General features: G+C 39.9%; 2 protein-coding genes and 1 long non-coding RNA gene across 7 annotated transcripts in view; all 3 read right to left on the bottom strand.

Moving 5' to 3' along the window:
- Positions 1-2,660: 2,660 nt before the first annotated feature.
- LOC122136009 (protein NLRC3-like) lies at positions 2,661-13,497 on the bottom strand. Of its 4 annotated transcripts, none has more exons than XM_042717493.1 (4): positions 13,345-13,497; positions 13,027-13,087; positions 11,155-11,261; positions 2,661-4,578 (listed from the first exon to the last, which is right to left on the bottom strand). In XM_042717493.1, the coding sequence occupies exons 3-4, from the start codon at positions 11,238-11,240 to the stop codon at positions 2,661-2,663; spliced, it is 2,004 nt and encodes a 667-aa protein (XP_042573427.1). In that variant the 5' UTR covers positions 11,241-11,261; positions 13,027-13,087; positions 13,345-13,497. The 4 variants fall into 4 exon arrangements, with proteins under 4 accessions (XP_042573427.1, XP_042573425.1, XP_042573426.1 ...); XM_042717491.1 differs by having other exon boundaries at positions 2,661-4,581; positions 13,345-13,495; XM_042717492.1 differs by lacking the exon at positions 13,027-13,087 and having other exon boundaries at positions 13,345-13,496.
- Positions 13,498-15,762: 2,265 nt separating this feature from the next.
- Positions 15,763-22,847, bottom strand: part of LOC122134190 (bifunctional apoptosis regulator-like) — a 13,474-nt gene continuing 6,389 nt past the window's right edge. The window contains exons 5-8 of one of the 2 annotated variants that reach the window (XM_042717521.1): positions 17,017-17,152; positions 16,708-16,875; positions 16,145-16,344; positions 15,763-16,036 (exon numbers count right to left, since the gene is read on the bottom strand). In XM_042717521.1, the coding sequence (XP_042573455.1) occupies positions 15,838-16,036; positions 16,145-16,344; positions 16,708-16,875; positions 17,017-17,152 (703 nt within the window). In that variant the 3' untranslated portion in view covers positions 15,763-15,837. The remainder of the gene's footprint in view (positions 16,037-16,144; positions 16,345-16,707; positions 16,876-17,016; positions 17,153-22,847) is intronic. The other variant, XM_042717520.1, reaches the window with a different exon arrangement.
- LOC122136027 lies at positions 17,645-19,585 on the bottom strand. The gene is made up of 3 exons (XR_006153879.1): positions 19,566-19,585; positions 17,892-18,168; positions 17,645-17,803 (listed from the first exon to the last, which is right to left on the bottom strand). It is a non-coding gene; the product is annotated as an uncharacterized LOC122136027 (long non-coding RNA).

Genomic DNA, 22,847 nt, shown 5'->3' with positions numbered 1-22,847 from the left:
GGCATATGACACAGCGCTGCCCAAATTGGCTATTGCACCTATAACAGCTCATTTTTACAGTTATTTTGCCTTTGGGTCATTTTATTTTCTCACAGATTTCTGCTCGTTCTAATTAGATATAGATAAAGTAGCACAGAAAAGATTACATTTATATGAATGTATTAGTGAGAGCGATTGCATGTGTGAATTAATCCTACATAGCAGCATCTCTCTAGTAGTAGTGACTCTGTGGGATTTGGTTATTAGGAAATATATGCTTGAACTTTTCAGTTTCTAAGCTATTTTATTGAGAAATCACAGAACAGCATTGACAGTACATTTCCTTGCTGAATGATTCTGTGTGCATGCAATCTGCGCATGACATACGAGCAACTGTCTGTAGCCTATGTGTGTGCGTTACAGTGCAGAAGTGCATTAGATTAGAACGGTGAATAACTTACCTGTATGATAAGCTGTTTAGAATTTGCATTCTCCCGTTCAATTTTGAGCATCCAGTAATGTAATCACTCGTCTTATGGAGCTTTCAGAGTATACATTTATTTGTTATTTTAACTGTTTGGAAACGGACCGTAAATGTGTAAGTCCTTCAAAGATTTATTATCCTGTTGCGCCCTCTATAGGACCAGCGACTAGTCGACGTCAAGATTAAAGTGTCATGGCAGAGCACTGAAGTCGACAAGTCGACTAGTTGATTAGTCTATGCAACCCCTACTCCTAACCACAGCTTCTTGGCTGCTGGCAAAGGGGGGCCTCGTGGGCGAGAGTGAGGAAGCAGGGCGTTGCTCACTGTCAGCCCAGAAATTGCTCTTTCTTTGAAAATGAAAGAGCGGAACAGAAACAAACGAAAACGGAGGATTCCCTACCTGTCCCTTCACTGGGGGAAGGAGCGGTGCTGTCTCCACTGTCTCCTGAGAAAGAGCAGCCTCCCACATCTCCGGGTTGCCCATGTCAGGGCCACTTCATCGACTTCTTCGATGACTTTGTGGCTGGCTGGGACATGGGGGGGCGGTGCACTCCTGCGAGAGGCTCGACGCACTGGCCTCGATGTAGCTTCAGCACAGGACGGAGTGGCTCTGGAGGATGCAGGGGGGCGCCCACGGCGACAAGCAGGCTGAGGCATGGCCCGCGGCGGAGCCATGCCAGGGCAGGATGTGCTGGATGGCCTCTGTCTGCTTCTTTACTGCCGAGAACTGCTGGGCAAAGTCCTCGACAAGGTCGCTGAACAGCCCAACCTTGAAGTCAGTTGACGAGCACAGCTCCTGCATCAACCTCGGTTCGGAATTACCCTTGTGCATTGCTTTGAGTGCCTTGGCCTGGTGATCTTGCAAGATGGCATGCAGGGCAGAGGCGGCCTGCCCCACAGCACTGTAAGCCTTGGCCATGAGAGAGGTTGTCAGCTTACCAACATTGGACAGGAGGCACGGACAATTCCTCCAGGTGGTGACATTTTGCCCGATACTCCAGCCCGATACTCACGGCTGCCCAGGCAAGCATGGCCGTCAGCTCTGGGTCCGATTCAGCGGAGGAGACAACACCTGAGGGGGGGCAGCCCCATCGAATCTTCATCCTCAGAGGACTCTAGCCCATCCCCCGATGCTTCTATCGACATCTGATCTTCCAGGGGTGCACCGAGTAAAACGCACCAGCCGGCAGTCCTCTGCTCAGGCCAGAGAGACCAGGACGAGTGGCGGCAGAGGGTGCCATTCTCTTTATAAAAGAGAGGCGAGATAAGTGCTTGAGTCATCCATTAATGCAGCTTCAGCATGTTGTATGCTCAGACACTGAAGACAACAATCGTGTCCATCCTCAGAAGACAGGTAACGACCGCACCCAAGAGGACACGGAGGGATCGGCATCTTTAAAATGACCATGTTTAGGAAAACTGCTCTTTTAGATTGAAGTGCCCAGGGGAATCGCTGACGACTGTTCGCACCGTACCGCCAACCAAGAGCTACCAGTCAAGAGAAGAAAGGCTTTGTGGAGAATAGCACCCTTCATCCACTCGGCTCCGAAGCAAAAATCTGAAGAGTGGATGCACCTGTCGCCTATTTATACCCGTAGGCATTGGGGGTGGCTCAGGTATGCAAAATCCACTAGACAAATTTCATTGGCGTTTTCTCTTAAAGTCAGAGATGATTGGGGCTCCCAAGTGAATCCCCATAATGTCGATCACAACATAACTCGTAGTGACCAACAGATAGGGAACTAGACCTATATCTCTCATAATATTCCCATTCACAGTAATCCACCTTTTCTATTGTTTTATTTGGGGTGATGTTTTATGGCATAATGCAGATCTCTTTAAATATATAATAATCTAAAATACTGGCTAGTGCTGTACAGTAAAGAGTAAGCACACTTCAAGCACTGCCTTCACTTTAATAGTTCACTGTAACAGCAGTCAAACAGCTGGAACATTAAGCATTTATGATGAATAATTTATAAATATTCCTATTAATATTACCAGTAATTTATATCATTATTTTATCTTACTGTAGCGCTAACAGACATTTTACTCCACTATCTACTTGAAAACACCTGTCGTAAATCCTTTAAAATTCTGGCCTGTTATTCAGGAGAAAATCTCTCATTCAGGTGCATTTATTTTAAAGGAGTCAGATTCATTATTAAATATGATACTTTAGTTAATGATGAAACACTCACAGAGCTTTTCTGCAGTTGATCACAGCTGCTATCAGTCTTCTTCTCCCCTCGTCTGATGTGTTGTATTTCATGGTGTTCAGTTCATTCAGTGTCTCCTCTGACATCTGAAGCATGTAGGACATTGTTGAGCACTGAGCAGGAGAGAGTTTCTCTGAGTGTTTGTCTGATTTCACAAACTCCTGAATATCTCTGAACAGAGTCTGATCTTTCACTTCCAGCAGACAGAGGAACAGATTGATGGATTCACCAGCTGAGAGAAGATAATAATCATGTGAATCTTTGATCTTCTCTTTAATATACTCTGTGGTTCTCTTCATGTCCTCTGAGTTGTTCTCTGTGTGTGTCAGTAGATCCTGTAAGAGTCTCTGATTGGACTCCAGAGAGACGCCCAGCAGGAACCGCAGGAACAGATTCAGCTGCCCATTCTTACTGTAACGGGATTTATATACTGCTGATGTTAGCAGATCATACAGAGAGACTTTAGAAATCGATCTGTAAAATCTGAATTCATGCAGTGGCTCCATGTTCTTTATTAAATAGCAGTAAAGCAGATAGAAAGCAGCAAGAAACTCCTGAACGCTCAGATGAATGAAGCTGTAGACTTTCCTCTGATGAATCACAGATTCCTCCTTAAAGATCTCAGTGCAAATCCCAGAATACACTGAGGCGTCAGTGACATATATGCCGCTCTCAATCAGGTCCTCCTCATAGAACATCACATTGCCCTTCATCAGTTGTTTGAAAGCCACTTCAGCAAGTTTCACAATCACTTCTCTGTTGGACTGCAGGAGTTTCTCTGGATCTCTCTCTTCATACTTCTGCTTCCTCATGTTGATCTGAATCAGCAGGAAGTGGATGTACATTTCAGTCAGAGTTTGAGGGATTTCTGCACTCAGATCTTCTTCCAGGAGCTTCTGAAGCACAGTGGATGAGATCCAGCAGAAGACGGGGATGTGGCACATGATGTGGAGGCTTCTTGCTCTTCTGATGTGTGAGATGATTCTGCTGGCTTGATGCTCATCACTGATTCTCTTCCTGAAATATTCCTCCTTCTGAGGCTCAGTGAATCCCTGAATTTCTGTCAGACGTTTGATGTATTTGGAGGGGATCTGATTGGCTGCTGCTGGTCTGGAGGTGATCCAGATGAGAGCAGAGGGAAGCAGGTCTCTTTTCATGAGCTTTGACATCAACACAGCCACTGATGAAGTCTCAGTGACATCACAAACTTTCTGATCATCTGAAAACATCAGTGTGATTCTGCTTTCATCCAGACCATCAAAGATGAACACAACTTTACACTCCTCATAAATCTGTGAGTCCAGATCTTGAAGTTCAGGATGAAAGTCCAGCAGAAGGCTGTGAAGACTGTACTGATGATCTCGGATCAAGTTTAGCTCTCGAAATGGAAGCACAAACATGAAATCTACATCCTGATTGGCTTTTCCCTCGGCCCAGTCCAGAACGAACTTCTGCACAGAGACGGTTTTTTTTTTTCCGATTCCAGCGATGCCTTTAGTAAGAACAGTCTTGATCTGCTCTTTCTCTTCACATCCTGGTTCAGCGGAGGCTTTAAAGATGTCATTGCAGTCGATTGGAGTGTCTTGTGAGTGTTTTGTTCTGGCTGTTTTCTCCATCTGTAAAACCTCATGTTCTTCATTCACTCCTTCTCTCTCTCCCTCTATGATGTAGAGCTGTGTGTAGATCCTGTTTAGGAGGCTTTCATTCTCCTGGAGTTTCAGTCTCTCAAATAATCTCTCATACTTGTTCTTCATGCTGGTTTTGTGCTGCTCTTTGACTCTCTGTAGTTCATCAATCACTGCTTGATCATGTTTATTCAGAGACACTGTAACACTCGTGTTGTTCAGAAGGAAGACAGAGGAGGCTCCTCCAGAGATGCTTCTCTCTCCATCTGCTCTGCTGAAATATCACAAGAAGAACAGATAAAAAAATATCTACAAATAAAGGATGTATAAATTAATAACTAAATCAATAGAGATGTCATCAGATAAGATCATTCTTTTACCTTTTTTGTAAAGGGCGTTTAACTTTATTTGCACGTTCACATTGTAAACACTGGGTCAGTACTTCTGCTTACATCACGTATGCTTGATTATGTGATGCATGCAGTTGAGCTGTTGCTACGGAGCCACCCAACATGGCATGCAGGAAAAAAATAGTAGGCTAAATCGTGCACACGATTTACTAATTCGTTCCCTCAATGTACTAAAACGTGCACATGATTATTTTTGAGTTGTGTAGATAATTTACTATTGCGTTCCCTCGATTTTCTAGTAAAAATCGAGGGAACGCAATAGTAATCGTGTGCACGTTTTAGTACATTGAGGGAACGAAGTAGTAAATCGTGTGCACAATTTATTTCTTTTTTCTTGCATGTCATGTGCGGGGCTCCGTAATTGCAAGACAAGCATTTGTGGTTAAAAAGTATATACAGTTTTATTTTATTTTTTATTATTTTTTTAAATGACTGATAGTTTCACTAGATAAGATGTTATTTCTCGGCTGGGATCGTGTAGAGCTCTTTGAAGCTGCACTGAAACTGTGATTTGGACCTTCAAAAGAAAGACATGAACATCTTGGGTGACATGAGGGTGAGTATAATATCAGGACATTTTTATTCTGGGAGTGAATTTATCCTTTAACAGTATAATATCTTCTAGTTCACAGATTCTTCAAATTCTTTAAACTTCGAATGACTAGCATATACTTTTCTTTCCACTGAACCTGCAGTATTTAATTGAACGGAAGTGATAAAATATAAAAATAGATTAAAAAAATATATCTTAATATAGAGTAGTTGGTTATGAATCTCTCTCTCTCTCTCTCTCTCTCTCTCTCTCTCTCTCTCTCTCTCTCATTTATATAGGAGTAGTCTGATGAACCAGAGCTTGTAGATGTTCAGGTGATAGTTTACCAGATCTCTTTCTCCAGTATGCTATTATTACAGCTTCACGTGAGGGAGCTTTTGCTATGGTTTGAAGCCCTGTAGAACCGAGCCTGGGCTTGGCTGAAACACAGCTGATGACAGAGATTCATCTTCTGAATGAGGGACACTTGTCTGATCAATTACTGTCTGCTCAAATGTTTTTGCCATTAAATATGCACCCAGCCTTATCACTAACAGCAGTTATTACTTGAATGTAAACATGTAAAATTAAATAATTTTGTTTTGAAAGTTTTACATATTATAATTTTCATGTTTCAGCCAGACAGCCTTTAAAAAATAAATAAATAAATAAATAGAAATAAAAAATTAAAACAACCAACATAACATTACCACCAAAACATCAAGGGTCAAGAGCCCAACAAAAGGACACACTGTACTTCGTGATGGTGATTTCAAATGAAATGATATAATCTCTAAATCTCTGTTAATTCTCAATCAGATCTTCTGTAGACGTCTGACAGAAATAAAGTCAGTCTGGTTATTAATGTGAAGCTGGTGATGCTGTTTGTGGGGTTGTTTAATCAGATCTTGAGAGATTTAATGTATTTTATTTTAGGTTTATTTCATCTAAGGCAGTGTCTGAAGTCAGTTGTAGTTCTTGTGTTTCTCTTTTCTTCAGTGATTCTGTTTGTTAACAGCAGCTGTTCATCACTAATGCTCAATCAGCACATAATTATCTTCTTAACTCCAGCACTGCTTCAGTGCTACTTTAACACTCTGTAGTGTGGAGACACATGAACACTGAGCAGTGTGGGGACTTTGCTGTTTTTAATCAGATCTTGAGAGATTTAATGTATTTTATTTCAGTTGATTTCATCGAAGGCTGTGGCTGAAGTCAGTTGTAGTTCTTTTGTTTCTCTTTCCTTCGAGAAGCACCCGGCTGCACAATGCAGATGGAGGTGGGGGTGCACGTGTCGCCCCGACCCATACCTACTCTGATTTGGTCTGATTGGTGATTGGTTTAATTACATGATAGTAGGGCTGCAACTAACGATTATTTTGATAATCGATTAATCGGGGAGTCGACGTATTTTTACGATTAATCGATGAATCGGTTTATGTACTTATATTTTAGTTTTGCCCATTTTTTTCCCCCAAGTAAGTTATTAACAAAGGGTCTTTATCATTCAACATAGACTTTTTAGAGATTTTAACCATTTTGCATTGTCATATCCTCATCAAAAACATACCTGGAGTTGTGTTTTTATTATGTGTTAGTTATCCTTTGTCGAACTCTTCTGCAATCAAAACACTGACCCATACATACTCTAGCAAATTTCACAAGGAGATTTCAAATAATGTTTTCACCATGGCAGTCGTTAGGGCTCCTATAGTAGTTTAACATCCCGAACAAAGCTTATTAAGGAATCTTTCAGAACATATTTTCACGAAGAATAAGAATAAAACAATAATATTGCAGTAAATTGCATTTTATTATTTTTTTCCTGTAAACACACAGCTTATACCTGGGAAACAGCTTTATAGCTTATGCTGTGAAATTGTAAACAATCCTTCGAACAAAGTGCCAATGGCATGAAACCTGAATGGAACTCACATTTTAAAGTAAAATTTAAAGTAAAATCCATCAGAAGGTTGTCCAGAAAAAAAATTGGACACACACAAAAAAACAGCTGTGTGAAAGAGAGCAGTGAATGCTTAGAAAAAAGTGCATTTCAAATACATTTAAACATTAACCTCTCTCAGTCAGTCATAATTAGGCTGCAAGACTGAATTATGAACTGGTAAACGACAAAGCTTTAAATGTTAATTGTTAAAAAGCAATGTTATCAGCTTTTACGACTAAACATTTGCAAACAACATTGTACTGCAGAATCTGCACAAATAAAAGTCTGCACACTGTGATTTTCATCGGATTTAAATATGTAGTGGTCCTTTTAACAGTGCAAAACTCAAAAATGTAATAAAGCGATAAAATGTTAACAAAACAGCTTATGCCTGAACTGACAGGAATTCGACTACCTGTGGGGAATGATGCAGAACACTATTCACTCATTATTTGAGAAAAACTTTGCATTGCAGTGCAAAAAGGTCAACATGTCCAAATGTTCAGGGCTTAACAGTTAGTCTTGCTCTCTTTTTGCTCCCACATTTTGGATGACTTCGTCCGATTAGTTTTATCTTCCGCTTTTTTCTTTTTCTTTCTCGAGCTTACTCCACTGCCGCCTGCCTCACCCATCACGCTGAATGCTGCAGACAGAGACGCTGTGCGGGAAGCACGTGACATAAAACGAGGCCAGCTCTTGGCTATTCGCTGCTTCTGCTGCTGTACTGGCTGAGTAAAACCTCCGGTGGCTCATTACTGCCACACTTTGGTCACCGCAGATTTAAAATATGCACAAAATGAGCCGCTTACGGCAAATAAAAATTATTTAGCAACGAATCGATTACTAAATTAGTTGACAACTATTTTAATAATCGATTTTAATCGATTAAATCGATTAGTTGTTTCAGCTCTACATGATAGGAAATATGCGTAGTTGGTGTAGGACGGAGTATGTTGTTTAAAAAGCTAAAAACACTGTTTTACAAAGCCTTCATTAAAAAGCACAGAAGAAGGAAAAAAACATTAGCCTGTAACTCGCCTGTAACTGTAAATTTGCTAAATTAAGCTGATCTTTAGGCTAACAGATGAACAACCCACTACTTTTAGTAAATGAATTGGGTTTATTATCCACAGTGGGAGGATCAGGTCTTCAGATAGAAGAATTAATTATGAATTAAATAATTTTTGAAAATTTGATTATTTCATATCATCAGAGTATGAGAAAGTATTGCTTTAATTTATATAAATGCTATTTTAATTTAAAATAGCATTTATATATTTGCTGTGGGGTTTAAAGGGTTAAAGATGTAAAACAGCATGAAATATAATTTAACAGTTATCAACTATAATTCATTTACAATAACAGTAGACAAACGGTTATTTATTGGCAACTATGTTGAAAAAAAGTTATGCAAAGTCATGAACTGATAAGAAGAGTAAATATTTAACTCAACTGTATTAATGTGTTTTTGCTCAAGAGAGATCTGTTAGTTTAATGTAGTTTTGTGGTTCACCATTGTGCTGGAGAGTAGAGCCTGTGCTTCACTCAATGATGAGCCAACACTGTTGCTTTAAAGGTACTAACTGTGGAGCTGCTGATACAATGAGGATCTTTTTGTTACTTCATCATATGCATGTGTGCTATAGTTAACAGTGAACTGCAATGATTTGAGTTAAAGTCATGGTTGAGTTATTTCGCTGTCACACATTGAGTGTTTGCTGTTTTATACTTAAATAAAATTCTCAGTGGACTCAAATTAAGTAAGTTCACATTGCTATCACCGTATGAATATGAACAATGAAGAGCTGTGAATTAAGGGTAGAGGGCTTTAAATTAACAGTTCATTACTGGAAACTCTGCTGCCAGTAGATTACTGTTATTTAACAGCACATTTTTACAGTGTCCATTTCACATACAGCAATTAACTGTTATTTGCTTTGCAGTATTATACTGTAATCTATTTTACAGCAATTAGCATGATTTTTACAGGATTTTATTGGCAACTTTTTTGCCAGTAAAATCCTGAAAATTCTACAGATTTTTTTTACTGTGCACCTACAATAATAATTTGTTGTGAAATTCAATTCACTAAAATAACTACAATTGAAATGTATCACTGCTGTAATAGTGTGTTAACATTTGGTTTACTTATTTAATTTGAGTCCACGGAGAAGGAATATTTCATACTATAAAACTGCAAACATTCAATGTGTAATAGTAAAGTAACTAAAAACATAACTTTAACTCAAATCGCTGCAAAGAGATCATCTCTGTATCAACACCAGTTACTGTCTTTAAATAAAGCAGCAGAACATCAGTGTTTGTGTCTCATCATTGACTGAAGCACAGACTCTACTCTCCAGCACAATGGTGAACCACAAAACTACATTAACAGATCTCTCTTGAGCAAAAACACATTAATACAGTTCAGCTAAATATTTACTCTCCTTATAAATAGTTATGTGAATTATTAAGTGATGATTGTGCTTTAGTGATGAACAGCTGCTGTTAACAAACAGAATCACTGAATGAAAGAGAAACATAAGAACTACAACTGACTTCAGACACAGACGAAGATGAAATCAACTGAAACAAAATAGATTAAATCTCTCAAGATCTGATTAAACAATATATTATATTATGTACGCTGTGTTATATTATGCAGTTTTATATTCTCAGTGGACTCATATGAAATGAGTTAACCACATGTTTACTGTCACGGAGACGAACCCCATTATTCCCTCTGCTGGCCAGCAGAGGGCACCCTCACCTGAATACTGACACACACGCATCCACTCATTCATTTACACTGACTACACTACATTTCCCACAAGCCCCGTCCTTGGACTCTGATCACCGTCACAGGTGCTCATCATCAGGACTTGTGTATAAAAGCTGGACTATCACAGGAGATCAACGCGAAGTCTTGATTTGCTGTGTCTGTCATTTCTGAGTGTTATTACCCGTGTTTGATTTCCTGTTGCCGATCCTGTTTGATATCATTTCCGTACCTTTGCTGCCTACCTACCGACCCTTGCTTGTTACTGGATTTTGATTCTCTGTTCTTCCTACGTTGTTGATATTGCTGGTATTGACCATTGCCTGTATGACTACGAGTCTCTGCAATAAAGCCTGCATATGGATCCCATGTCGAGTTCTGGGTCATTACATTTACACACTATCAGCAGTGAAAAATCTCAATTGTAGTTAATTTAGTGAATTGAATTTCACAACAAATGTTCTAATTTACTGTAAAATGTATGTATAGATTTATGGTTTTTCAGTTGCTCTTACAATTTCACTCATATTTATAAACATTTAATTTACAGTGATAGCTGTAAAAAACAGTTTGCTTTATATTTACAGTAAAATTGTAATAATTTATTTACAGTACCTTTGTAAATTTACAGGTTCGTTGGCAACCAAAATTTCCAGTAAGTTACTGTAAATTTTACAGCAATTTTTTTTTACAGTGTAGAATAGCTTGAGGATGACTAAATCATGGGGCAATTTTCATTTTTGGGTGAACTAACCCTTTAACCTTTCTTTCACATAATGTATAGCATATCCTACACTGAAAACACTGGGCAGGATAAGGAAGAATATTTTTAAAATAATGATTAAAATTAATTACTTTCTATAATTTTCAACTGATGAGTCAAAGAAATAATCAACAGATGAATCCATTCTGTAAATGCTGGTCAGCTGCAGCTGTAACAGTGAGTCAGTGTGTGGTTCACTAACAGTGGAAACAGACTCTTGATCAGTTTGTGGATCAGTGTGTGACTTCTGTCTGAATCTGTTCTCAGTGTGTGTTTTCTCTGATTGTACATGTTGAAGCAGCACTTGTTCACTTCTGGAGCGTCTGAGAAATGATGAAGTGTGATCCAGTGATTGTTCACGCTGGTCAGTGTTTATTAGTACAGCATGAACTGACCTTAACACTGGATTATATCTCACCTGGGGTCAGAGGTCACTGGATCAGCACTGAGGTTAAGAGGAAGATCAGGAGATGAAGATCTCTCTCTGCTCTCTCTGTTCTCCATAATGACAAACTGACTTCACACCTGCATATGGAAACATAAGAGAACACATGACACATAATATTGTGATTATTATTCCAGTGAAATCTGAACGCTACACACACAATGAGACTGAAGAGAATGTTTGTTCTTCTGAATCATAAAGTGCTGCTTTACTGACTGCAGTGCAGAAGATCTGAAGAGTGATCCTCATGAGCATCGTCAGTATCTGAGCTCACTGATGCTCTTGTGTCTTACTGAACATATCTGACTTCAGCATCTGTGTTTCTGCTGCTGGAACGTGACCTCACTGACACACATCAACTAACTGTCACGGTGCGTGTGGAGAGATGAGTAGAGGACTCAAGTAGCAGGAAGAATGGCCTGAAGTGGTCAGAAATAGACAGGAGAGAGCACATGGCACCAAACAAACACAACACAAGCCATGTGTTCACAGAAAAACACAGGGTCATCTGCTTCGTCGGCCGCCTCTGGAGGCACTGCAAGCCCTTCTTCCACTGAGTCCTCATTCAGACGGTCTATATATATAGACCTTCTGTACTGCACGGACCTAATATAACGTTACACATCTGATGTTTTTCCCCAACAGTTCCCCAAACATTCACTTCAGGCATAACAGATTATGTTTTCTCAAATGATGTAATTCTATGAATGTGTATCTGTCTGAAACATGTGTGTTTGTGCGTGTGCTTTGGATGTGTCAGTCAGCACCAGTAAGATCCTTTTCATCAATTATCACTCTTGACCTTCTGGTAAGCCTATTGGCTCTGTAAATAACTTGTCCACGAACACCTCTAAGACAAAAGAGCTGACAAGAAAGCCCTCCAAAGAATAATCAACACAGCCCAAAAAATCCCTGGCTGTTTCACTACCTCCCTGGACAGCACTGCTCCCTCCCATTATCTCTCAACGGCAAAAACATCATCTAAACTATTCATCGAACTAAATTTTGTGAAAATCTGAAATGCGACCAAATTTGCCTTGTTTTCTCTGTTTTTGTCTGTAATGTAGCCCGTGCACATTCAGACTCATTTTTCCAGCACGGGTCACTTGTAGTCCTGTCAGAATCAAACTATCACTGAACCTGAACGTCTGAGAATCACCTACAGAAGAGATCTATTTCATATTTCATTGTTTACATCTCTGTACAGGCCTATGTTCTGTAGATGTTAGTGATTAAATACATTCATCTCAAGAGTGATGTGAGCATGATGCATTCCTTCTGTAAACCAGAGAAATTATCATTAGCTGAAATTTAATTAAACTTCATTATTTGAAATAAATTTTAATGTAAATTAAAATAGAAAACTAAAACTTATTTAGTTTTAGCCAGTTCATCATGATGTTTCTCGTTTTCATTTAAGTCGAAGTACTAAAATAACTCAAACTAAAATGACAAAAACAACAAAATAACTACAACTGTAAATAAATGTATCCTGAATTAACAAAAATCAATATAAATGAACATTAAAATAAACACTTATTCAAAACTGTCTTTTTTGTCTTTTTCAAAAGTCTTTTTTGACAGTTCTGCAGTGAGATGGATTTTCTTTTCTTTTTTCTTTAAGAAAAAATTTAATTTAGCATTTTTTAAAACTTTTTAAAATGACGATTATTTATTATGTAAATATTTACGATTAATATAAATGATAAATTAGTAAATAGGGTCTAACATAAGATATGCCTATAATCTATTAATTAATCTGTCTAATAATGTCTAAAATATAATAATTATGTCAACTAAGCTCTGATAACGTATGAAATATTCTGATGAACAGTAGGCCTGTACCTTCAGAAGCACGGGTGTGATACATGAAGAGCCTACTGGCGCGCGAGCTGGAGACTCGTCGCTATGGAAACAAAGACGCCAAAATGCAATCATGCTCAAATGATGTCTAATCTTCTCTAATACTTCCTATAAAATAGATTTAATTAGAATTGCGATTAGTATTATAAACAGTGCAAAATACGTATTTGTTTCTTCAAATATGCGTTGACCTTTGCACATTACGGGATTTGATACGAGCACATACTTTAACTTTAAATACTGCACGATTCCGTATTTAACATGAAGAACATGATATCAGAAGACGATAAATGAACTTACTGGAATGTGATGTTTATGGCAAGTCTTCACAAGTCGTCTTCTTATTTTGGATTCTCCTCGCCGAGTTTACTTTCGGTTTTGACCCAAAGGACGGCAGCAGCCCTAGAGTGAAAGTGCGCATGCGCTGACGCTTCGAAACGCGTGTGAATCATTTGTTTCCAAACTGCCAAAGTCACGTGAATTCAGTAAATAAAGGGCTTCGTTACGTCTTATTCGAATCTTTTGTGAATCATGTTTCCAAACGTTTGATATTTCCAAATGTATTATGTTCTAATGTTGCCAACATGAATCTGTGTTCCACTGAATCCAACGCTTTATTAAGGTTGTTATATTTGATTAGGTTGTTGTAATCAATAAAATCAAGAATAAGACGAATATTATTACATATATGTTTCTCTTTCATGAAAGCAGACTGAGACTGATCCAACCCTAATATAGCCTGCTGGAAACAACAAGAGAAAACACTGCATCAGTAATAAAGTTAGAGATACAGTAGCTATCCTCATTTAGCAGCAGGATTAGAGTAATTAGCCCTCTCTGAGAGACGGAGGGTCTTTATAGATTCATTAAACACAGCTAAAACAAAAGAGGAAAGCACATCTCTGAAAGTTAAAAAATAAAAATTCATTCATAAGACCATCATTATCAGGAGATTTGTTGTCATTGACTTTCTTAATATTGTCAGTCATTTCTGTAATACTAAGCTCTTTCTCACAAATGTTACCAAATTCATTGTTTTTAAAATGTATTATTATCCAAGTTTTCTAAAAAGGATTTCATTAAGGAATAAATAAGATCCTTAACCCACTGGGCAAAGTTACGTCCAGTGCACGTCTTTGCAGACGTTGAAAGGACGTCCACTGAGGAGCCAGAATCAAAGTTTTTATGATGTGTTCCGTGCGTCCGAAATAGACATTCATGGATCCTCCGTACAAGATTAAAAACTAGTTCAAAAGTGGTCAGTGGACATATTTTCAATATCATTTAAGGTTAAATTAGATAGAATTTATACTGTTTCTGGACCAAATCAACACTCTCAGGATGCATTAGATTTAGACTCATGTTATTTCAATGTAATCTCCATTTGTTAATGCAAAGCATCCCACAGACACTGTGAGGACTTCAGCTTGGCCTTTAACACTATCATCCCAAACCTCCTCCTGCCCAAACTAACTCTCTGTTCCCACCTCCGTCTGTCAGTGGATCAACAGCTTCCTGACAGACAGGCAGCAGCTAGTGAGGCTGGGAAAATACACATCCAGCACCCGTACAATCAGCACTGGAGCTCCTCAGGGCTGCGTTCTCTCTCCACTGCTCTTCTCCCTGTACACTAATGATTGCACATCTAAAGACCCCTCTGTCAAGCTCCTGAAGTTTACAGACACCACACTCATCGGCCTCATTCAGGACGGTGACGAGTCTGCTTACAGACAGGAGGTTAAAGAGCTGGCTGTCTGGTGCACTCTCAACAACCTGGAGCTTAACACGCTCAAAACAGTGGAGATGATCGTGGGATTTCAGGAGAAACCCCCCTGCTCTCCCCCCACTCACCATCATGAACAGCACTGTGACTGCAGTGGAGTCATTCAGGTTCCTGGGCACCACAATCTCTCAGGACCTGAAGTGGGACATTCACATTGACTCCATGGTTAAAAAGGCCCAGCAGAGGTTGTACTTCCTTGAGATTCGGTAACTTAAATCTAATAGTATTGAAGCTCTAGGCTGACTAAAGGTTAATGCATTACACTGGAGGAAGTATATTTTGACAATAGCTATTCATCTTTTCGATCTATTCATCATGTTCGATTCCCCGGGAACACATGATAGGTAAAAATTGATAGCCTGAATGCACTGTAAGTCGCATTGGATAAAAGCGTCTGCAAAATGCATGAATTTAATTTAATTTAATTTAATTTAATCTTTTAATGCAAGTAACTATAATAAGCTTTAAATGAATATGTAAAGCTCTGTTTTAATCTGTTTTCTTGTAAGGTTGTTGGTGTTTTATTATCATTATTTTTCTATTATACAGAATTGATAACCTGCCAAGTGATCATCAGCTTCTTATCTAATATTAACATCACTCAACAACACCAGAACTTTCTCTTTTTTATTCAAAAATGTTTGTCCCTTTTGCCCCAGATTATAACATTCATGTAAATCATAATATAAAAATAAATACCGCATTACTGATTTAAACTGCATAGAATTGTCTGAATTTCTCTTAAATAGCATGAAACAAACACCAAACAGGTGACTGAAGAGATCAGTGAATAAGAGCGGTGTGTGTGTGTGTGTGTGTGTGTGTGTGTGTGTGTGTGTGTGTGTGTGTGTGCGTGCGTGCGTGCGTGCGTGCGTGCGTGCGTGTGTGTGTGTGTTTTTTGTTTTTTTGGTGTGTGCGTGTGTGTGAGTGTGCGTGTGTGCGTGTGCGTGTGTGCGTGTGTGTGTGTGTGTGTGTGTGTGTGTGTGTGTGAGTGTGTGTGTGTGAGTGTGTCAGATCCTCTGCTGCTGTGTGTCTGTCTGCAGCAGTGTTCGTTTGACCAGCGCTGCAGTGTTGAAGGGGCAGATGAACAGATTGTAGTAGAACAGACAGTTACAGAAGAACAGAGGAATCATAGACCACAGCAGCACAAACAGAGACTCCTCCATTATCACTCTTAACACCTCCTGCCAAACACGCTGAGGGAGCGTCCTGCAATCACATCAGCCGAGAGAAATCACACACAGCAGGTCTAGCAGCTCTCAAGAACTGTGCTATTATAACTGCTTACAGTAATTAAGAACTGTCTTGTGTGTGTACCTCATCTGTCCTCTCTTCAACAGCGTCCAGAAGAAGTGCACATCCAGCGTGGTCAGTAGCACAGCGTGTAGCATGACCACGCGGGCCGTCCAGTAATGAGCGCGCATAATCCAGTGCCAGGCGAACGCAGACAGCAGCTGATAGGGCAGCAGGAAGTACATCAGCAGGAACTCCGCCCACTGACTCCAGCCCGGCCAATCCTGATGCAGCAGATGCAGAAAACAAGAGAGAGTTGTGATTAAAAAAAATATAGGAAACCACCTTTTTGTTATCTCCAACAACTGACAGATGACAGACCTGCAGTCACTCATGTACTGTATGGAGGCTGTATGCATACGGCAAATTTTCAGCTTTGGGTGCACTGAAATATTTCTTGTTAAAAGTTAAATAACTTTTGCGGCTGGATTGTATTCTAATCAAAACTGTGAGAGCGAGGTGAGAATTGCTAATTTTCTTCCTCCAAACACTGATAGTGATAGGAGCTGCTTTAGGAACGATCTGAAAGGCCTGTGACACGCGTCAGTCGTCTGTAGATGTGGTGGAGAGGGAAGGCAGAGACGCACCAGCGGTGTGTCCAGCAGGCTGTCCTGGGTGCTTTGTGCAGGGCAGCTGGTGTGAATGAAGGGCAGGAACGTGTCTTCATAATCAAACAGGAACAGACAGAGCAGCGTCAGACGAGGAAATCTGCGCAAACTCAACAGCAGAAACAGAGTCTTCCCTAAATTCAGATCCTGAACACACACACAGAGAGAGAGAGAGATGATGCTCAACAATCTGACCATCCCTGATGAGTGCACTTGAGTGAACTTTTAAAAGCGCACACACTCACACTCACACTCACATTAAAATTAAAAAAAAAAAAAAAAAAGAACCTTGTACTGCCAGAGGTTGAGTGAGACCCGGCGCTGTCTGAGTCTGTGCAGCTCCTCCAGGATGATCTGTCTGTGCTCGTTCCTGATGTTGAACGGAGCCGAAGACAGATCGTCATCACTGAGAGAGAACAGTAACCTGACACACACACACACACACACACACACACATAGATTACACATCTCAGGGTGATACGTGTGTGACAGCACTCTAGAACGGCTTCTCAAACTTCTTGATGTCAAGGACCTAAATGCTCTCTCTCTCCCTCTATATATATATATATATATTTGTGTTCCAAAATGAACAAAAGTCTTATGGATTTGGACTGACATGGTCTCTTGCCGCCATCTAAAAAAGTTGCTAAGCAATTCAATCACCAAAAAAAGTCTGTGACACAGAAACTGTATTATTTAATCATAGTGGATTTGAGCGTCCGCCATGACACTTGCTGTGAGAAACACTGCAGAAAGAGTGATACACACGTTCACCCTTTGTCAGACCCTCCTGGCTCTCAGTCCTGGTTCTGGAGTCTCACTGTGATCTGATGAGAGGACTGAGCAGAGCTGTGGGGCTCCAGCACCAGGACTGAATGCTTCTAATTCCAGAGGTCAGTGACTGTATTGTGTTGATCTGTTCCCTGAGGAAGGTTTCTTTATACTGATTGGTCCAGACGCTCAGATGCTCCACCCACAGAGTGACATCATCAGCGTTCCACCTGCTGAGAGGTTTACTGAGCAGCACCTCGTGACTGGAGTCCGTACTGAACACACGCCACATTAACACCACCATCTACACACACACACACACACACACAGTGATGATGCAGTGCAACAACTCATCCTCAGTGTGTGTGTGTGTGTGTGTGTGTGTCACTCACAGCCATGCAGCACAGCACTATACTCATTCCAGAGCAAAACTCTCTGATGTTCAACTCCGGAGCATTCAACATATCAAACTGTGGCTGATTCAACATATTAAACAGTGGTTGGTTCAGTATATTAAACTGTGGTGGGTTCTGTGGCGGAGCTGCGCGAGGGGCCTGCCTCTTCCCCTGCTGCTGGAACATCTGGAGAACACGACAGAACTGCGGATCGCTCAGGATGGCCTGCTTCCGTCGTCTCACTTCAGCGGGAAACAGCTTCTCCACCGCATCCCTGACACACACACACACACACACACACACACACACACACACACAGAGGCTGCTTCATTGTGCGTCTGACTGAGAAAATGAACATCATACAGTGACCAGGACCAAACTTAACAATAAACTACATCGTTAACTATTTGGACGGGTGTCACAATCTGAATTTAGGCCTGTTCACACCACTCTAGAGCTGTAACCATGATAACCATAATGAGAACTACAATGATAATTATATCTAAATAGTAACTAGGGCTGCCCCCTAATAGTGGACTAACTGTTAGTTGACCAGAAGAAGCTTGGTCGACCAAAAGTTTATTAGTCGTTAAGTCACAGAAAAAAATAAAAATCCACAGGTGAAGTCACGCAGTCTGTGAGTAATAACAGATCGTTAGCGGCTGGTCTATGTGGTAATACAGTACATCAGGCAGGACATCTGAACACTCACCTATCATTCGTCAACCTCAGATATGGCTTATCATCTGAAATATGTAAGTATCAGCAACTTTACATGGCAGCTCAATCTGATGTTAGCCCAGGGAAACGTGTGCTATAGTGTTTGTGCTGAACTGTAGCTCACTGCAGGACAGATGTGTTCACTTGCTCTTAAAATACACCTCATTTTTGGTCGTACAGATAAGAGTAATACATCTTTCACATCTGTAAAGACTACGTTTCTTTGTGTGAACTCACAATAACAACAAAACATTGCGCTTTTGTAAAATAATGAAAGCGATCAGGATGCGCTTTCTGCCGTCTCGGTCTCTGTGAACTTGAGCGAGAAAAACACCGCGTATATCTTTACCTTACAGACATCAAAAATATATCTATAGAGACTAAAACTTTCAAATGAACCAATTCCAAAGGAAAACAGATCTTTCTCAGATTATGTAATCTGTATGAAACACACATACAGGCGCATAGCTACTGCGGAGATGACGAGTCAGTGTCACTGTGTTCATCTCTTAAACTGTAAACAAAGAAAGCACTAGTTTATCAAATTATTAAAATGTTAATGCAGTCTCCTTACTGTTTTTCACTGACACATTCATTATTATTACTTCTGCCGGTGTGCTGTGGCAAGCTTTATGTGTGTGCGTGAGCACTTATTAGGCTATGTAGGCAATTAAAGGCTCATTATAATGATTTAAATTGTTTATTTGTGTGTGATTAGTCGACTATAGGTGACCAGAAAAATCTTTAGTCGAGGGCAGCCCTAATATTATATATATATAATAATAATACTAATACTATATATATATATACTAACTATAATAATAATAGTAACTATGACAACTATTATAAATTTTAATGGTTTGTGTGTCACTGTGTGTAATCTGGTTTGACTCCTGTCTCTGACTGCAGCGTGTGTGAACGGAACCGGATCATGACTCGCTCGTCTCTCACCGGAGCAGGATGTTGTTTTTGGAAGCCGGTCCACACCGCTCGGCATTCTGGGCAGTCTCTGCGGACCCTGGGCAGAGCGGAGGCCCACCAGTTGGCCAGACAGTGTCTGCAGAAGCTGTGTCCACAGGTGAGCGTGGTGGGGTCCACCAGAACCTGGTAGCAGCAGTGACAGGTGAACTCAGACTCAGACAGACCTGACCCTTCCTCAGACTCAGAGTTACTGAGCTCCGGCTCCACTGGGATCCGCACCTCCATCTCACTCTGCCAACACACACACACACACACACACACACACACACAGACACACACACACACACACAGACACAGACACACACACAGACACACAGACACAGACACACACACAGACACACATACACACACACACAGACACACAGACAAACACACAGACACACATACACACACACTCACACACACACACACAGACACACACAGACACACACACACACACACACGCACACACACAGACACACACACACACACACGCACAGACACACACTGAAAAATATTCAGACACACACACACACACACACACACACACACACACACACACACACACACACACACACACACACACACACACACACACACACACACACGTACACAACACACACACACACACACACACACACACACGTACACACACAGACACAGACACACACAGACACACACACACAGACACAGACAGACACACACACACACTAATTCAAATTCAAAGAAAAACACAGACACACACAGACACATGACACACACACACACACACACACACACACACACACATACACACACACACACACACACACACACACACACACACACACACACACACACACACACACACACACACACACACACACACACACACACACACACAGACACACACACACACACACACTCACACAGAGACACACACACACGGTCACACAGACACACACACACAAGACACACAGTTTGTTTCTGTGAATTGTGGGAACTTTCCATAGACTTCTATTACTTTTACAATATTTTCTATCCCTTAACCCATCCCTAATCCTAAACCTACCCCCCTCACAGAAAACGTGTTTGCATTCTTACACTTTCAGCTAAACATCATTTACTATTTGTAATCTTTTTTTTTCCCTCGTGGGGATCACAGGCCAGTCCCCACAATGTTAAAAATGTCAGGTTTTATTATCCTTGTGGGGACATTTGATCCGTTCAGTGTAACATAAACAAGAACACGCACATAACTGTATTTGTGGTTTACGAGGACTGTCCATAGATGTAATGTTTTTTATACTGTACAAACTGTAGTTTCTATCGCCCTAAACCTAAACCTACCACCTACAGAAAACTTCTGCCGATTTTTGCATTTCGTAACACACTGTTTTGTTTGTTTATTAAGCCTTTTGTTTTACGGGGAAACAGGAAGTGTTCTCATAAACCATGTTAACGTTGTAGTACCCATGTCATTATACACATTTGTGTCCTCATAAACCATATAAACCAGTACACACACACACTCTCTCTCACACACACACACACACACACACACACACACACACACACACAGATCATATAACAGCACAGGGCGGCTCCTGTGAGTGTCTACAGACAGGTTCATGTCTTACTTCAGTCTCAGTCTCAGTGCTGGCCGTCAGCTCCTCGTCTCTCTTCTCATATCGGCTCTTTCGGTTTATTTATTATAAACACTCTCTGACATACCTATCTCATATCTCTAAACATATCTCTCTGATCACAACAGAATGCAAAGAGAAACTGCTTCACTTCAGCGCAGCAGCTTCCTGCTCAAACACAAACACACACGTGATATAAAATATTCAGTGGGACTTTCCATTGACTTCTGTTGTTTTCTACCAAAAAACACTACACAATATATATATTTAAAAAAAAAATATATGCTTAATTCAAGGTTAAATGGGACATTTTTTCGCAATCATCTGTCATTTGAGTTGTAAGTACAGGATTTTTCTGGTTTCCTACATTTTTAATTTAGCTGCATACATACCGACACACACACACTTTCAGTTTCACTTTGATGTGCTTTATTACCAGTACTAATATTCGTACATTCATATCTCATAGATGTACAATAATAATTCTTTATGAATACAGTATATAAAGTGACTCACAGAGAAATGTAAACTGAAATATAAACACAACTGTTTTGGTTGTCGTCGTCTCTGAAAAGCCAGTCTGTTATTTACACTTTGTGCTTTTAAGCTTTTTCTAAACAAAGTTGATTTAGATCAATTTTATGTTAATTTAATTAATTGTAATACTTATGCATGTATAACTAAAAAGCATAATGATATTTAATTGTTTCTAATTTATCTACCCCTGCCTAATAACACACAAAACAAGCATTACATATTAATGATTTATTTATTTTTCTTTCAAGGACATGACGTTTCCCGGGGATTCCGACCCGCAGCTCAAATTCTCACTCATTATTATAAGTTTACAGTTGTGAAAACTGCTAAGAAAATAAATGTTTTCAGGGTTGGTTTTTTTAAAGTAGAATATTGTTTTCACAAATGCAATGCAAAGCACACAAACACTCTTAACTATGTACTGAAAAGTGCTTAACGTTAGTTATCAAGCCTACAAATTACTTCACAAACAATACAGGTTATCTTCAATTCAAAATGACACTCTGACAAAAGTGGAATAGTTTGTATCTCTGGATGTTATTTTGTTTAATTATTTAGCAAGGATCACTTGAGTGGATTTTAATTTATATCTCATGTATTTAATTTTTTTTGAATTGTCTCTTGAGTGGATTTTAATTTATATCTCATGTTTAAGCCTTAGCATTGCTGCATGTAAGACAAGCAAATAAACCAAATCTGGTCCTTATGTGGGTCACAGCTGATTTTTATTCTGAGCCTGGTCTCCCCCACATTCCTCCTGTGCACCACATACTGCACAGAACCGTGACATTAGCACAAGCAGGCCACTACACAGCCACAGTTTAACTAACAATGAACTAAAACCATTAATATATATTATCTGGGCCACACTAAGCCTTAAGTGAGTTGTGCATCAACAATGCACCACATAAAGAGAAATTTAAAAGTGCCTGCCATAACTGTTCAGAAAAGCCTCCAGAAACGTGCTCTACTTGATCAAATCATCCTGACCTAAATTTTGCACAAGCAACAATTAAAATGCGACAGATAAATATTCAAAGACACATTCCAATACTTTAAAAACTCTTCTTCACAAGTTTGAACTTAAACGCTTCTCACCCAGACTCTATCT

The sequence above is a fragment of the Cyprinus carpio genome, chromosome B1 (assembly GCF_018340385.1).
Source record: "Cyprinus carpio isolate SPL01 chromosome B1, ASM1834038v1, whole genome shotgun sequence".
In the NCBI taxonomy this organism is placed as follows: domain Eukaryota; kingdom Metazoa; phylum Chordata; class Actinopteri; order Cypriniformes; family Cyprinidae; genus Cyprinus; species Cyprinus carpio.
Note: the sequence above shows the minus strand (reverse complement) of the source record. Positions and strands in the feature narration are given on the sequence as shown.